This window comes from Stylophora pistillata, chromosome 8 (genome assembly GCF_964205215.1).
Source record: "Stylophora pistillata chromosome 8, jaStyPist1.2, whole genome shotgun sequence".
NCBI lineage: Eukaryota > Metazoa > Cnidaria > Anthozoa > Scleractinia > Pocilloporidae > Stylophora > Stylophora pistillata.
The window spans coordinates 25,467,245-25,484,594 of NC_142526.1; the positions used below are offsets into that span (position 1 = coordinate 25,467,245).

A 17,350-nucleotide genomic window follows, 5' to 3' on the forward strand; every position below is an offset into this window, starting at 1 on the left:
GTGAGTTAGTGTTGTCGTGAAGAGGACAGAGGAGCTAGTGTTGTTATTAATAAAGTAGTTGAGTTGGTACGAGTTGTATCTTTGTCGGTTGAGAAAATACCGTAACACCCCGCAGAGCCTCGTTCTCGGCAGGGCGGAGAGAGCCCTGAAGAGCCCAGAGGAGCTAGTGTTGTTACAGAGCCGGCTAGAGAGGTTCGTTGGACTCATTTACTATTACTGGAATCGTCAGCTGTGTGGAAGGCTACATTCAGAAAAGTTTTGCGGACATCGATAAGTCACAAGGATCTTTGAAGAGAACTGTGAGTTGTGCAGTAATACACTGAGATTATAGTTTTATACATAGTTAAGAGGATAGTTATTGTATTGGTTACTGGTATCGCTTCGCAGGAAGACTATTACGTCAGTTAATAAAGTAGTTGAGTTGGTACGAGTTGTATCTTTCTGTCGGTTGAGAAAATACCGTAACACCCCGCAGAGCCTCGTTCTCGGCAGGGCGGAGAGAGGCTGGAACCTCTCCCTGCCCTACTATACTCTCAGGGACCTCTCTTTCAGGAAAATCAAAGGACCCTTGGCCCGTAAGAGTTTGAACTTCTGCGTTGCAGGTTTGCCGTCAAGTACGCAATGCTGGACTGCAATGCGTACATATACCGTGGCGCTCATTGGGTGTGGAACATCGCCTTATGGTCCCTATCTTTAATTTCCTCTCTCCAAAGACAAACGACATCGAGGAAAGGTTATGCCAAGAATATTGCAGGGTATGCTGAAATGGGAGCTATTCACCATAAAAAAAAAACAAAAAAAACAACTATAACAATCTTCCAAACAAATAAAAAACAACATAGTCAAATCTTTCTTAGTAATGACTGAAAACGAGTCAACAATTCTATACCAGCCGAAAGAAAGAGAGAGAGAGGAAAAAATGTCCATAAAATATAATTCTTTATTTCCAGACTCCAATTGTTATATTTACATCCTAACGACAATTTTGCCCACAGTGTGCTGAGATAGTTGCCGCAGGGTTTCACAGGCATCCTCCAGAGACACAGTATGGTGAATGACCGGTCTGAAGGAGAAAACAGAAACATAGTTGGTCCAGTAATTTAAGTGATAAAAGTCTGAGTCGCCCATATCGCGATCTTAGAGGAACTGCAACTTTCAGCAAAAGAACTGCAGAAATTTTCTCTTTTTCACACTCTTCCCCAATCGACCCCTACTCAAATACAACACTTTCTCTGTGGCACAGTTCAAGTACTAGAAGTTTACATCGCACTGAGTGCATTTCTACATCGGAAGAGAAAACCAGGTCTCTTAGAGCGATTTTGTAATAATTGCAGCCATGTTATTTAGTTTCTGCGCATTCCACGACACCATTCATCCACTGATGTATGCTGAAAGAGTCAGGCTCAAATTGTCCACTTTCTCCTTGTCTGCGTTTATCATCTCATACCTATTTCTTTTTCTCTTTTTTTCCCCTTCCCTTAAACTTAAATTCGTTTTTTAAGTCTAAAAGTTTGTTTCATCTCTTGAAATTATTAAGGGAATAGATGCGTCCTGTTCCTACCTTATCACTGAGTTGGACAATTTATCCATTAGGTCTTGGAGGATGTCTTCACACAAGTTAAGAGAAAACGTTCAAACTTCGGACAAAATCGAGCACGAACGTCTTTCTAATACGTTGGACAAAAAAAAAGAAAGAACCCAAAGAGGTTCGAAGAAAATAGGGCGAGGACGACGAAAAGGGGGTTAAACTGCTACATCACTCTTCGAAGGGAGGGATGGATCCTATTTTCTTCACTTCATAATTTCAGTACAAGTTCAGAGGTTAAGAAAAAAAAGGACTACGAAAAAGCCAACGGTTCTCAAAAGCCCCTTTGGTGGGTTCGTCTTGTTCCACCCTTACGAATGACGAGTATCTAATTTCTCCCTACAATGTCACCCCGAGATAAAAAATTGAGGTCACGAGAATAAAGAAAATGATCACCAACTAAAAAAGCTCTTGATTGTCAAACAAATTCTCCTTGTCAACACCTTAGGAAATGTGCGGAGAATATGCATACTGATGTTAGCGTGTAAAAGATTAGAGGATACGTAGAAATCTTCCTTGTTGACCTAAGGAAAAGACAAACACAAAATATAAATGAAAGGCCTCAAAGAAACGTTATTCAGCCATCACTTGGCCATTTTCCAACTGACGTAAAAACGTAACATCGACTTAATTTACCGCGTTCTTCATAAATCCCCTACCTCTAGATAAAGTCCAGGAATGTTCAAAAAGAAAACTGATCGCAGCTCCTTTTAGGTAAAGCATCTGAGAATCAGGAGGGTCCAACTGGATTTAAGGGAAGTGTTAGTAGTATTTCACAAACTACTGAGTACATTGAGAATAAAAGTTAGAGTATACCTTCTTATGTCTATGAAAGTAAGAATGCTAAAGAAGTGTAGTGAATTGCAAAACTTTATGATTAAGTGTGCTTTTTGATTGAATACAGGGCTGTGGTCCAACAGAGCCTGGGTGCCTTTGGTGATCAAGTTTTGTGTTTGGATGACTTTTCTGTATTTATTTGTCTATTTATTCGTATATATTTATGAAGGCTTGTTGGAGCTGGGCACCCCAGATTTCCTATATTAGAACCCTTAGGCACCCTTCAATTTCCTTAGGGTGCTGCTTTGGAGTATCTTGAAGGCAAAACCAAAATAATGACAACCGCTAATCAAAGAGAAGAAAAATGTGCAAAAAAAATGACAAGAGCCAATCAGAATGGAGAAAATGTGCCAAAAAAAAGGAAAAATTGTCCTAAGAGCATTATTAACCTGAAGATCTTGATGAGAAGTGATCCATCTTCCAGCTACTCCAAGACAGGAGATCACATCGTGTTTAGATGGGACTGAATTTTGGCCAGCTAAACCAATGCCTGATCCCTGAATTTTAACATCATTATCTTGCCGTAGAACTGTTAAATAAGAGATTTTGATCAGTTTATTTTTCTACACTCAGAAATCTAATAGCATATTTTATTTTGTTTCAGATGTGCAATAATTAAATTTCTTTAAATATGTGATATTAAGAATATAAATATAGTGAATAACAATTAACATGATCTATCAGGTTTCAAAGCAAAAAGAGGGATCTGTAACTTTTGGGAAACTATTTAAAATAATCAAAGTTTGGTTATGTTACTAATCATCGGTGCATTTAAAGTTTTGTACCTCAGAAAATCGTAAGGGAATTACTAAGAAGACGTTTAATTATTCCTTTATTCTAATGGCGTTAAACTTAACTTAACATAATCAACCACTATCCACAAATAGCATAGCTAGTCTCGGTGGGAAGTGTGTGGACGCTAAAATATCTTACATAGATTTTGGTTCAACAAAAGATTCAATAAATATACAAGAAACAGAAATTAAATATTAAATCATTAAGTTAAAAGCAGAAATGACAGTATGAGATAAAAATACAGAAATAGAAACACATGACAATAAATAGAATACATAAGTTATACACTACTATTAACTGGAATTTTTTTTGACACATCATTGATTGTTCGTTCTATGTCAACATAACTATCTTGAACTTGAAGATTTTGAAATAATATTGTTGTTAGCTTTTTCTTGAAAATATCTTTTAGAAGATTCCTTAAGTTTCTTGGGATGCTATTCCAAATTTTACAAGCAATCCTTGAGAATGAGTTTTTATGTTGATTTAGCCTAGAATAGTTTATGTAATAGTTACTTGACAAAGTTGTAGGTTCAAGAGTCAGACCAAGACTGTTTTTCAAATGGATTCATTGTATAACTGAACCCTTAACACGCTTAAATCAGTAAGTATATTTTCCATACCGCTCTCTATACATTTCCTTAAGTGTTGATGAGGAAAATGTGTTTAACAGTCAAGGGGTAAGGTAAAGTCTGTTTATGAGCCAAGTGGCCCATCAGGCCAGCGCTTAACTCCAGTTTCTGTAGCATGAAGCGACTAGGATAAGGATAAGGATAATTTATTTAATGTCAAAAAGTACACAGAGGGTGGTCTCCCAATCCCCCGAGCCAGAGGCTCATGATAAAAGTGTTTGACAATATAAAAGAAAGCTAAAATTGTAATAGCACCGATTAAATTAGAAATAATGTATATCTAAAAAAAAAAAACAAACTGTACTCCCCCCATCCAAGGGGGAGTATTTCTACCCCCCCCCCTGGATGGGATGCTAGTCCATCGCAGGGTTACCCCCAGAATTAAATATGCCGGTTCCCATTTAAACACCTGGGTGAAGAGAGGCACTGTGAGAGTAAAGTGTCTTGCCTAAGAAAACAACTCAATATCTCTGGCCGGGGCTCGAACCCGGACTGCTTGATGCAGAGTCGAGCGCGCCAACCATGAGGCCACCGCACCTCCACAACAGTCAAGAGGTAGATAGGATAAGATAAGATAACGACTTTATTTTAAGAGGGGTAGCACGTAACAGCTTAAGTACAACTGATAACCCTGTGGCCCTCTATAAAGTAATCTAATCGATAGATACAATTAACATAAATGAAAGTAATAATAATTTGATGCACATAATTTAAAAACCTATTAAAAAGAAAAATACATATATATGTATATATACTAACAATTTATAATAATAAAAACATGCTAAAATATCATCATCCATATTATAAAAAGTTCATATCACTATTTTGTTTAAGTAAATTGTTTATAACTTTCTTTTTCAAAGCTTTGGCATTCTTTAGTTCTTTAAGGTCTTTATCTAGGTTATTCCATTCTTTGATTGATCGTTAAATACAAACACATACAAAAAAAGAGGTACTGGTAGTGATCATTTCCTTTACTCTTGTGACCTTAATGGGTGATTCTGGGGTGATATTGTAAGGAGAAATTAGACGCTGGTCACTCTTATGCTGATCATTTCCTTTATTCTCGTGACCTTAATGCATGATTCTGGGGTGATAGTGTAAGGAGAAATTAGATGCTGGTCACTCTTACGCTGATCATTTCCTTTATTCTCATGACCTCAATGTGTGATTCTGGGGTGATAGTGTAAGGAGAAATTAGATGCTGGTCACTCTTACGCTGATCATTTCCTTTATTCTCATGACCTTAATGCATGATTCTGGGGTGATAGTGTAAGGAGAAATTAGATGCTGGTCACTCTTATGCTGATCATTTCCTTTATTCTTGTGACCTCAATGTGTGATTCTGGGGTGATATTGTAAGGAGAAATTAGATGCTGGTCACTCTTACGCTGATCATTTCCTTTATTCTCATGACCTTAATGTGTGATTCTGGGGTGATATTGTAAGGAGAAATTAGATGCTGGTCACTCTTACGCTGATCATTTCCTTTATTCTCGTGACCTCAATGTGTGATTCTGGGGTGATATTGTAAGGAGAAATTAGATGCTAGTCTCTCTTAGGGATCAAAGGGTTAAGGCAGACCCTCTCAAAAAAAGATTTGTCTGACTTTCTCCTACCTCCATTATCAATCACACAGTCCACGCCAAGTCCACCAGTTTCATCCATGCAAATATCTACTAAGGACTTCTTTGTTTTCCTCAAATCTATTACATTTGCTGTAGTAAGAGACAAAGATTGGGGTAACTTTCACGCCAAAGCATTGGTATGCAATCCATATTCTCCTTACTGTTCTCTACATTTTTGCTACAACACAAAAGTGCATCCAATAGTTTTCAAATTATTTGTTTCAGGACAAAGGTTTTGAAAACATGATAGCTCAAAGAAAATAATGAAAAATAAAGAGCTCTCGTTTAACCTTCATTATGAATGGTTAACCAAATAATGGTGTAATGCTCTTACCAATTGGTGGTTGAAGACTCTGAAGGTAAATAACTTCTTCTTCTGATGATGCTGTTGCAAGAACCTGTCATTATTGTTGGGGAGAATAGCAACTATCATCACAAGACTTGTATGGCCCCAACTACATTCTAACTGAGAAAAATTAGGCAAAACCCCCTTATTGGGGGCTGTACCCAATGGCTGTACCGGACAAAAAAAGGCTGTTTCATCAGCAAGATCTGAGTGGCATGAACAAAAGAAAAAAGAAAAAAAGCAGATGAAAGGCTTATTGAATGAATGGGATGGCCAGACAGGAATATGTTTGGTCCTGGTTATAACATGTGAAACCTCACTGTGCTCAGTCTGTACTGTGGAACTTTGTGCCAAAAGTTTTGCTGTCTGGCTCTCGTACTCAGTCAATAAGTACTTGTTTTGAGCTTTAATTGTCAGCTTTCAGATTAAGAAAGGATTAAAATTAAACAACAGACAGAACTTTGGATATATCAACAAAGTTGAAATGGTAAATTGGCCACCATAACGATTACAAAAGCTGACGTTTCAAGCGTTAGCCCTTCATTGGAGTGAAGGGGTAACGCTCGAAACGTCAGCTTTTGTAATCGTTACGGTGGCCAATTTATCATTTCAACTTTGTTGATATATCCAAATTATTTTGTTACTCCCACCGACGCAGCCCCAAACAGTTTCTTTCGAAACTATCAGCCTTTATTCATTTGACAGAACTTTGCATTGTCTTTTCTCAACCATACCTTAGCCCCCCAAATATGTGCAAGTTGAATGGCCATAACACCACTGGCCTGAAATAAAGATATTCACATAGCGATCAGCATACTTTGAGCACATATGGCAATCAAAATGTATTTGTGATTTTGAGTAACATAATATCATAAAGTATTTTAGCCTTCCAAATTATTTGAAAACGTTCATTGTGCTTTTTACCAATGATTGTAAAATAAAATATTTCTTAAGCCTTTACCCTCTAATATAAGAATACATATTCTCTGCACTGTTCTCTATAAAATTCCTAAAGTGCTGACAAGGAGAATGTGTTCAACAACGAAGAGCTTCTTTAGTTGGTGATCATATCCTTTATTCTCGTGACCTTAATGTGTGATTCAGGGGTGATATTGTAAGGAGAAATTAGATGCTGGCCACTCTTACACTGATCATTTCCTCCATTCTCATGACCTTAATGTGTGTTTCAGGAGTGATATTGTAAGGAGAAATTAGATCCTGGTCACTTTGACGCTGATCATTTCCTTTATTCTCATGACCTTAATGTGTGTTTCAGAGGTGATATTGTAAGGAGAAATTAGATGCTGGTCACTCTTATGCTGATCATTTCCTTTATTCTCGTGACCTTAATGTGTGTTTCAGGGGTGAAATTGTAAGGAGAAATTAGATGCTGGTCACTCCTACGCTGATCATTTCCTCTATTCTCGTGACCTTAATGTTTGTTTCAGGGGTGATATTGTAAGGAGAAATTAGATGCTGGTCACTCTTACGCTGATCATTTCCTTTATTCTCGTGACCTTAATGTGTGTTTCAGGGGTGATATTGTAAGGAGAAATTAGATGCTGGTCACTCCTACGCTGATCATTTCCTCTATTCTCATGACCTTAATGTTTGTTTCAGGGGTGATATTGTAAGGAGAAATAAGATACTGGTCACTCTTATGCTGATCATTTCCTTAATTCTCATGACCTTAATGTGTGATTCAGGGGTGATATTGTAAGGAGAAATTAGATGCTGATCACTCTTATGCTGATCATTTCCTTTATTGTAGTGACCTTAATGTGTGTTTCAAGGGTGATATTGCAAGGAGAAATTAGATGCTGGTCACTCCTATGGGTTCAAAAGGTTAGACTATACCTGAATGTCAGCTGCGCTGGTATTAAACCAAAACAGTGGCCAAAAAAGACAACTCCTTTGTGTAAAATACTCACCAAGGCCCCATTGAATATCAATATCGTCTCCCCTCCACATACTCTGGCTTGGTAGTATAGTGCAGTGTAAGCTTTCACAACATCACCAATGCAACCAGCAGCATCTATATGATCCACCTTCTCTGGTTTCCTGGCTGAACATAAATTCCATTTAAGTTATAACTAACATTTTTAATCAGTAATATTCATTTTATTGATCTGAGCCAGAGAGAATGAAATAGAGAAAAAAAAAATCGAGAATTTATACATGCCAAGAGCACATATATATTTTTCAAAGGATCAATTTAACACATAAATTTTGCAATGGCTTCACTATCTCAAACTGTACCTCTATTAAAGTATTTTGCTGAGTAACTGGGCCCCCCCCCCGGTTAGCTCAATTGATTAGAGCGCCGGATTGTGTTGTGGGGGAGGTTGAGGGTTTGAGCCCCAGCTGGACCAATACTCATGGTCTTAAAATAACTGAGGAGAATTTGCTATCTTTCTATAATATCAAGAAATGGATAGATATTCTAGTCTTCTCGGAAAAGGACGAATAAACCGTAGGCCCTGTCTCCTGCAGGGTTAGGGGTAGGAGACACTAATTTCCCACGCACAAAATTACTGTGTGGTGGATGTCCTCCCCTGGGGTGGGATGGGTGGGTGTTATACTTAGAGATACTAGCTCTTTCGAGCTATTCTAAATCTGAGTTTAAATAAAGTTATATGCATGTAGGTATGTATATATGTGACACAAAATTGTGATTACTCAACCTTATCACTTCACATACCTAAACATTGATTCTACATTGCAGTATTCATACACATTTTTAAAACAATTATAGCTCTAAGGATAATATCTCCTAATTCTCCTTGTCTTTTTTCTGCTTGATAATATTAATGAAATGAAAGGAGAAATTCTAGTTTGGTCACTCCAGGAGGTGAAATTGTCAATGGGAGACAAAGGAAACTATGAAAACTTGGATTTGATTCTGACAGATCAACTGTGCACAGTCCAGTCACTATAAGTCCTGGACATTGGAGTAAACCTCAACACCACAAACTGTTTAATGTTGATATTTGTGGTTTACTTTTCTCCCTCCTAATTGGCTTCTTCCTCAGAACATAGCGACATTCTACAAAATTAATATTTCTGGTGTTCATGGTTTTTTGAGTTTCACCATAACTAACCAAGGTTTGCATAGAGTGCCGATTCTGTAGATTGCAACAATGAATTACTTCCCAGATACTTACCAACATCATACTGTGATAAGACACAAAAGTTTGCACATCCTGCTGCAGCTGAATCTAATGGAAGCAGGCCTGGTAAAGTGGAGTATATGAGAGTAGTCTTATGATCAAAACCAACCAAGCTACCACAAACATCAGTCAGTTAGGGTATTTAATACTATCTTCAAGAGGGTTTTGACAGAGAAATGTGGTTGAAAGAAAATTCTTTAAATTAACAGGAGATTATTCTGCAGGTCGGAAGAACTTGTGTAGTTCTATTCTCTCCTTGCTGATGCCTTGGGAACAAATTACTCTTTACTACAAGCCATCCAGAATATTAACATCCATTCTTACGTTGTAAGTCATCAGAACGTGCGTGCTTTGTTTTCTATTAAGGGTGTGTACTGAATAAGAAACCTGATGAATAAAGTTAGCCTTAATGCACCGTCTGTGCACTGTGACACCAACTTTTTCCAAGGAGATCACTTCTTACCTGATTCATTTCACCTTTCTGAATTTCTGAAAGCCAGAAGTTTTAGTTATCTTCATTAGTCATGCAAGTAACAATATCATCACTGAAGAGAAAAACTCACCAGCCACCTCATCTCCAATGCTAACGCGTGTGACTGCTGATCCAACTGAAAGAAATAAATGGTTAAACACAAGACTCAAATATCAAATTTCACATTTTAAATGTTCAAAATCTTAATGCAATGTTTGAAAAAACAATTATGTTTATGTGTTGGCTACCTCCATCTTATGACTGGTGGACAAATTGACATACTTCATAAAAAGGCCTACATTGAGTCCAATGTGGAAGAAATTTACATTAATATAACATCTTTAAGTGGTTCTACTCTTAAACCCAATTTTAATAATTTAATAATCAGGTATATTCTAAGCGGGGATAAGTTTCTAAAGAAACAGTGGGGGAGTATAACAGGATAATTTGGTTTAATTAACTGAGTTGGTAATGTAAGTTGACCTCAGTAAAGAGTTTGAAAGCTGACTTTTCAAGTGTCAGCCCTTCATCGGAGCAAATAGTAATAGTAATGTATATTTTAAGTTTGGCAATAGGTACCATTTGTAACAATTCCTGATATTTCTCTTCCAAATGGATGTTCCTTCTTGCTTATCAAATTAAATTCCTCTAAAATCTGTGACAGAAACAACAAACTCATGTCAACAGCCTGAAAAATGAGAACATACTGCATCCTCCAGCAGCAGAAACCAATAAAAGGAATTTATCAACAATGGTATAAATGTTATTTAAAGTTTTGCACCTTGTTACAGTGTGGAGACAAGCCACAAGCTTTGACCTTAACAGCAATGCTATTTTCATCTAGTGGTGGGCACTCAAACTAAAAATAAATAAAATGTCCTTTTAAAAAACAAACAGATTCCATGTTGCTGTGCGTCTATCTGTTTTTTATAATAAAAAGGAAAATATCGTTTATGGTGACGTCATCTATGCTTCTATCCTGCAATAGATCATGAGGACGATCCATAGAAAATGCACAAATCACTTCCTAGCTAGGCTAAGTTCTGATTGATGTCTCTAACCATAATATATGCATAGCTTTGCCGACTTTCTCGCGCAGATCTCACCGATTCACGAAGTTCATAAACCCTTTGACCATTTTCGTCTTTTCTCACCACGACAGCTCTTGTCTGCATCGTAAAAGGAATAATTCAACCGTACCGATCAATGAAATGTAGTGCTTAGAACGCCATATTGCTTTATTTGTGCTGCCGCTGTACTTTTAACTAGATAATGCTGGCGCTCTTGCCTAAGTGGTCACGCACCGATTTCCTCAACTAATTGCGTGACGTGGCTAACTGAAAGAAAAGCTGTTAACTATTTTCAATCATACGTTTCTAAGATTGAAAGAAAAGTGCGAAACTACAGAGTTTAAAGCATTACTGAATATCTGTAGGTTTTTTCTTTTATAGCTAATTCAATATTGGGAATACATTTTTCTCTGAAAGAGCTTGAGAATAATTGTTAGGTCAATGATTCATTTAAAATATCTATCAGCAAAAGTTTGAACCTCTGTCAGTTACTAAGTTTCTAAATAATCAAAGAAATGTTATGTTAATTCTTGCTGACGTCAGTGAGAGACATATAACATGTTTCTTTTCAGTTTCATAGCCCTATGAATGCTGGGTAATTTGGTTAAGATGGCGCCCGCCACCATACAGAAAATTCGTGATTCAATCACTGGAAGAGACAGTAAAGACGATTCATTGATAACAGAGGTAACACTAGGTGATGCAAGCAGCATCATTTCTCTCAGTTGTTCCCTGTTTCATAAGTGAGAATGCTTTCATGTTAGAAACACATACATTTACACCAAGTTTGAAATAATAACGTCGTGTCATGGTTAAACACCGTAATTTAGTACCCGAGTACCTATGAAACTTTTGGTTAAAGAGTAATTAATCCTATCCAAACAAAAAAAATTATTTTCGTTGCAAAAAAAATCACAAAAGGAGGTGTTTACAATGATGTATTATGTATACTTTTATTACAAAAATACTCCATGTCTAGTTTCCTTTCTGCACTCAAAGCTACAGAAATTACTGAACATGTGGGCTACTACATCCAGTAATAAACCTAATCCTATATGGTGAAACATACAGAAGCTTATACACAGAGCCTGCTTATGGAAATACCAAATTCTCACCCATGATGCTCAAATTAAATGAATTCAAACATGATAGGTTAATAAAGATGGATTGTAAAGAATAATAGCCATTCAGTATAATGTCATTTAAGATATTTATTACCCCACTCTTTCTTATTAATATAAAGAGTAAACAAATAGAGACATTGATTGATCTTCTCTCAGATTTCCGATGCAACCACACTGAGCTGGTCCACAAGGATCAAAGGATTTATCATATGTTTTATTGTTGGTGTGTCTTTCTCCTTTCTGGTATGTTTTAGTTTGCTGAATAGTACGTTAAAAAAAAGAAAAAAATTAGACTATTTATCAACTTTTTGCTCTTGCGATGGGAGGTGAACCAAGCTATCTTAGTTCAAATGAATAAAGGAGATAAGTTTCTAAAGAAACTGTGGTGCTGCATTGGTGGGGATAACAAGGTTATTTGATCATATCAACTAAGTTGAAATTGTAAATTGGCCACCTTAAAGAGTTAAAAAGCTGACTTTTCAAGCGTTAGCCATTTGTTAGAATGAATGGCCTTTCACTCTGAGGAAAGCCTAATGCTCGAAGCGTCAGCATTTTAACTCTTTGTGGTGGCTAATTTACAATTTCAACTTAGTTGGTGTAACCAAATTATCTTAATTGAAGCTCTGTGTTGGACTTATGAACTGAGCTTAATACATCACTTACCAGACTGTAATGATCGTATACTTACATCTAAATTGAATGTAATTTGGTTTTATCAACTGAGTTGATAATTGTAAATTGATGGTAAAGGGTTTCCAGAGCTGATATTTAGAATGTTAGCATTTGTCTTTTGCTCTGACAAGGGGTATTGCCTGAAATATCAGCTTTAGAAACTCTGATATGACTAATTAACATAATCAGCTCAGTTAATGAAACCAACTTATTTGGTAAGACCCCTCTCTGAAGCAGCATCACAGATTCTTTAGCAACTTGTCATCTTTATCATAGGGTTTCTTATGAGCAGTACTGTATGGTTTAAAAATAGTGTCAACCAATCTCTAGTGAAAATTGATATATAGAATACTTAAAAAGGGGATACTCTCACTTTGTTTACAAATTATATTGAACCCCCTGTTCAAAAAAATGAAAAGAATACCCTGTTTTTGTTTTGTTTTTTTTTTTAACTTACTGGAATGTTTCTATTTTTTCTAGGGAATGATTTTGTTATGGAGAGATGTTAAATTATTTGCTGTATTCTACTCGCTGGGTAATATAACAGCTCTTGCAAGGTTAGTAACACTTGGCTTGGGCAAGCCCATCTACCTCTTAATTTTACATTGATTAAAAATAAAGAATAAATAAATCAACAAAAAATGAATAACTTTGAATTTGTGTAATATATAATGTGTTAAGTTTCCTTTGGTAAGCTTAGCATCTTTTGGTAGCAATAAAACCACATTAGGCTTCTCTCTCACTTAGCCTCTTTATGCTCACCAAGATGCTACATGTTACATGCTACATGCTCTACATGTTAATAATTTGGATATATTAAAAAAGTTGAAATGGTAAATTGGCCACTGTAACGATTACAAAAGCTGACGTTTCGAGCGTTAGCCCTTCGTCGGAGCAAATAGAGGAATTGTGGGTTGTGTGTACTTTTAAAGGCAGAAAATGGAGCTATGTTATTGGTGGGAACACAATATGCACATGCACACCAAGATTATCAAGTAATGCTTTTGCCTTTCATTGCAGCACATGTTTTCTTATGGGTCCTATGAAACAGTTAAGAAATATGTTTAAAGAAAAGCGTCTAATTGCCACCATTGTAATGCTGGTAAGATGTACCTGAGTACACATCTTCTATTTACTTTGACTTGTTGTTATGCTATGTACAAGTAGAAATCCCTTGGAATTTTTTGTTTTTAGTGATGAGATATCAAGCAAATTTGATAAGGATGGTAGGGATTAGAAGAGATGTTGCAGTGTTGTATGGTTCCATACCATGTGAAAGTTTTTCTATAATCATAATTGTAAGGGTGAAAGGGAAAAGGAATGTCAAATAACTGATTTTCAAACACCAGGACAGAAGCCTGAGAATCAAGTGAGGATATGTTTGTCAAGTGAGGATATGTTTGTCAAGTGAATGTCACATATTCCATCAATAAAAACTTATCAATTAGTTTTCTTGCTGTGTTTCTGGTTACAAGAGTGAAGTACTACACACCAGGTGTGATTGGTCATTTTAAATCATTTGGTAATCTTAGATTTTACTGTTCAGTTGTTTGGTTTCCTCTTTGAAATGCTGACTCACTAACCTTGATGAAACTCATCTCAGGACACACCAACTAATACTGCCCACACTACGTATGACTTATTGACAACATTAAGTGATTAATATATTGTGGATAGTCATAGAGAACTGCATGTATTCAAACAATTATCGAGGCTGTCAAAACGGAACAATTCTATTTTGCTATAATCAAAGTTAATGCAACACATGACATGAACATAATCTGGCAAAAAAAGATATCCTTACATACTAGTAACTTTGTGACACTGTTAGCTAATAGTTATTTTGATCCAATTTTGATCTAGACCTGTCTGGTTCTGACTTTGTGTGCAGCTCTCTGGGTGAGATTTCACTTGTTTTATCAGATATACATATGAATTGCGAAGACTGTGTCAAGTAACTGATATGACACTACTTAATGAGTTCAAGAAAGCTGCCAGACGATTACATTTGTAATTCTATGTGTATTGTGAGATGTTGTAGAATGCTACACTCCCAGACACATTTATCAGGATACTTACTGCCTCCCCAGCCCCTCCCAATGTTGGTTTGCAAGGTGGCATAGACACACTGGCAATTAACAACACTGGAAAGGGGAAACGAGAGAAAGAGCATCATAGGCATTGTTCTGGAGAAGTATTCCAGCTCAGTTATGTTTGGGATTGCAATCTTGTTTTGAATTGGATGTGATATAGTTTATAGCATTGTGTAAAGGTGGAGCTCACTGACAATTTCCATAGTACCCTCTAATACCCCCTGTGAATGCTTTTGGAGGGATTAATTTATAATGCTAATAATTCCACTATTTAACTGGGTTGCTGACTACAGGATAATAAAATAGTTTTGTTGAACTTTTTTAATCTCATAGTGGAAAAACAAGGGACTGGCTTTGGTTTTCTGCATTCTTCAGTACTTAGCCATGACATGGTATGTAGATTTTAAATAGCTGCTTTCATCAAAAATAGTTTCTTGTACTATTTGATTAAATACTTGATTGTTTTAATTGTGTTTTTGCAGGTACTGTCTTTCCTACATTCCATTTGCAAGGTGAGAATTTAAATCTTCCAAGTCTTGCATTGATAGTTATTAGAAAATAGGTATTTTTGTTTAATTGTAGTACCCTAGTGATTGAATGAATGGATATTTCCATAATGAACCCAAGAATATCTGCATTTGTGTCACATAAGTATACACGTGGGTGCATCATCAATTGGCAAGAGGAGATGGCCGATACCTGCTACCGAATAGCATCCCTTCCAGTAGAAGTTGCCACATTCCTTTTTGTTTTGTGGAAATTGGGATAGGCTCTGCCAGTTATGGGCTAATAGTCTTGTAGAACTTAACAGCATTTCTTTCCAAAACCTATTTTTTTTTCTTTCATTTATGAGGCATCTTGTTTTCTTTCTTTTAGAGATGCGGTGAAAAAATGTGTCACAAGCTGTATGGCTTAATAGTTTTTTTTTTGACAATGGAGAGGTCAACCACCATGTTCAGAATTTGTTCTTAGAGTTAAAAATTATTTTAATGGTCATGGTTGATGTGATGCTTATAATACCATCCTTAATATCAATTGAGCATCCAGTTTCTTGGCTTTGTTGTTATTGTGATTGTGTTCCTAAATTCTATTAATGTCTTTCCTGTTCCTGGTACCTTTGACAGGAATTTATCATCCTGTGTCTGATTTTGATCTTCACAGAAAGGAAAAAAGATAATGATTTTACCAGGAAAATGTGATAACACCCATGAAAGAATTTTACATGCTCATTGGCTGAGACCATGCCAATTTATCCCAAACATTACAAAAGTTACAAATGAATGCAAAAAGTTGAAATTGATGCAGAAAGTTGAATTTAGTAAATGTTTTTAGCATGTAATGAAATAGTAACATGTAATGGAATGCAGTTTGGAATAATAACCACAGGGGAATTACTTGACAGTTCTTATTTATCCCAAATTGCATTTTGAAATCAGCAGTATCCAGTGGGCAGTGAATTCCACCAAACCCTGTCTGATATTTAACAAGACGTAACCCATTGAAATGATAATAATCATCAATTTGCAGATGAATTATTTTCCGTAACTTGGTTGATAGATTCTAAGCAGGTTAAAATAAGATCAAAATTTGTACAAAATTAAGAAATCACAGATCTACTATAATTCTAAGTTCTTAGCTTTGGTTAACATTTTGAAAGTTCTGTTCGATTTTAGAGTACTCCTGTAAACCATAACAGAAATTGACATACACCAATTAAGATATTGTATCATCATAGAAATTAATGTGTCAAATAGACTGCAGGTTTTAAAAACTTTGTCTGATATTTAACAAGGTAATACTTATTTTCTTAGTTACTTTATAAACCTGGTTGAAGAAGTTGAGCAGGTTTAAGTAAGACTAAAATTTGTTAAATGTCCATAGTAGCTGTCTTTGTTGGTCTTCATTCAATCTTTGGCTTTGATTGTTTGTTTGTTTGCCTGAGAATGGTACTGTACATCACTTCAAGATATGATAACAAACTGTCTTCATAGTGAAAGAGGCTGTCATAATATTTTAAGTGGCTTTACAGTACACCTATTTGAATCATCGCCATGTAGACAAAAGTGCATTTGACGTGCTCTTTTTCATAGCCAAAAATGCTCTTTGTACAGTTTATATTGGCTTACCATCTGAAAACAAAAGATGTGTGAATGGCTTTCACTGGCTGTGTTTGCAGAGTTTGAATTACTGGGTATTTCTATGACCTACAACCATGCAAACATGGCCGAGATGAACAGTTTGAACTTGACATTTAAGCAACATCATTGTGGGAACTTGACATTTAAGCAACATCATAGTGGGAACTTGACGTTTAAGCAACATCATCGTATGAACTTGACATTTAAGCAACCTTGTAGTGAGAACTTGACATTCAAGTAACATCATAGTGTGCAGAAGTCATAGGTCAAAGAACACCTATGATTTTAGCGTTTCAAACTCATCATTTGAAGGGTTGGATTTGAGAATGTTGTTCATTTCTGCTCTCTGATTGATTTTCTTTATCCTGGTGATTACAGTGATACAGATAGTGCAGCAAGTGTCAGAGAATTATTTATAAAAATAACTAAAGGTATAAATAAACCAAAATGGAACAAGGATTTTTTGACAAAGTCAGGTTAAATTTTACAAGTTCAATTGATTCTAACATAGCTCCTGTATGAGTTTACAAACAGCACTTTAGCTTGTGAGCAAGTTGTCTTAGGCACTCAGTTTGCTGTTTGTCCCTCAGCACTAGTGAGAGCATGGGCACAGGGTATGCTTAACATAGACCGCAAACATTCAAGGCACAATTATAGTAACTGCAAATCTTATGCATTGTATGAAGAGGAATTGGAAGATTCCTTTTGTTGCATCAATTTCTTATTCTCTGTTGTTAGCAAGTTGTAATGTTCAATGTAAATAAAATAATTTGTTTGATGATATTTTA

General features: G+C 36.0%; 2 protein-coding genes across 2 annotated transcripts; one reads left to right on the plus strand and one right to left on the minus strand.

Annotated features, from left to right (window-relative positions):
- Positions 1-152: 152 nt before the first annotated feature.
- LOC111335064 (vesicle transport protein SFT2A) lies at positions 153-17,345 on the plus strand. Its single transcript, XM_022940907.2, has 9 exons — positions 153-299; positions 11,108-11,222; positions 11,816-11,902; positions 12,812-12,888; positions 13,352-13,433; positions 14,195-14,230; positions 14,758-14,816; positions 14,907-14,936; positions 15,301-17,345. The coding sequence occupies exons 2-9, from the start codon at positions 11,124-11,126 to the stop codon at positions 15,338-15,340; spliced, it is 510 nt and encodes a 169-aa protein (XP_022796642.2). The 5' UTR covers positions 153-299; positions 11,108-11,123; the 3' UTR covers positions 15,341-17,345.
- Positions 921-10,731, minus strand: LOC111333819 (ferry endosomal RAB5 effector complex subunit 4). The gene is made up of 14 exons (XM_022939444.2): positions 10,572-10,731; positions 10,247-10,324; positions 10,045-10,120; positions 9,557-9,601; positions 8,988-9,056; positions 7,755-7,888; positions 6,558-6,605; positions 5,812-5,875; positions 5,469-5,567; positions 2,812-2,951; positions 2,245-2,329; positions 2,089-2,109; positions 1,562-1,607; positions 921-1,063 (listed from the first exon to the last, which is right to left on the minus strand). The coding sequence occupies exons 1-14, from the start codon at positions 10,638-10,640 to the stop codon at positions 967-969; spliced, it is 1,071 nt and encodes a 356-aa protein (XP_022795179.2). The 5' UTR covers positions 10,641-10,731; the 3' UTR covers positions 921-966.
- Positions 17,346-17,350: the final 5 nt, after the last annotated feature.

Bases quoted from the DNA above. Each gene is read 5' to 3' on its own strand.
- LOC111333819 (XM_022939444.2), bottom strand. From the start codon at position 10,640: ATGCAGACAAGAGCTGTCGTGGTGAGAAAAGACGAAAATGGTCAAAGG. The intron at 5,876-6,557 runs GTATGGTTGAGA...CAATAATGACAG, and splicing joins CACATATTTGGGGGGCTAAG to GTTCTTGCAACAGCATCATC. The intron at 5,568-5,811 runs GTAAGAGCATTA...CTCTTACTACAG, and splicing joins GAGTCTTCAACCACCAATTG to CAAATGTAATAGATTTGAGG.
- LOC111335064 (XM_022940907.2), top strand. From the start codon at position 11,124: ATGCTGGGTAATTTGGTTAAGATGGCGCCCGCCACCATACAGAAAATT. The intron at 12,889-13,351 runs GTTAGTAACACT...CTTTCATTGCAG, and splicing joins AATATAACAGCTCTTGCAAG to CACATGTTTTCTTATGGGTC. The intron at 14,231-14,757 runs GTGAGATTTCAC...TTAATCTCATAG, and splicing joins CTTTGTGTGCAGCTCTCTGG to TGGAAAAACAAGGGACTGGC.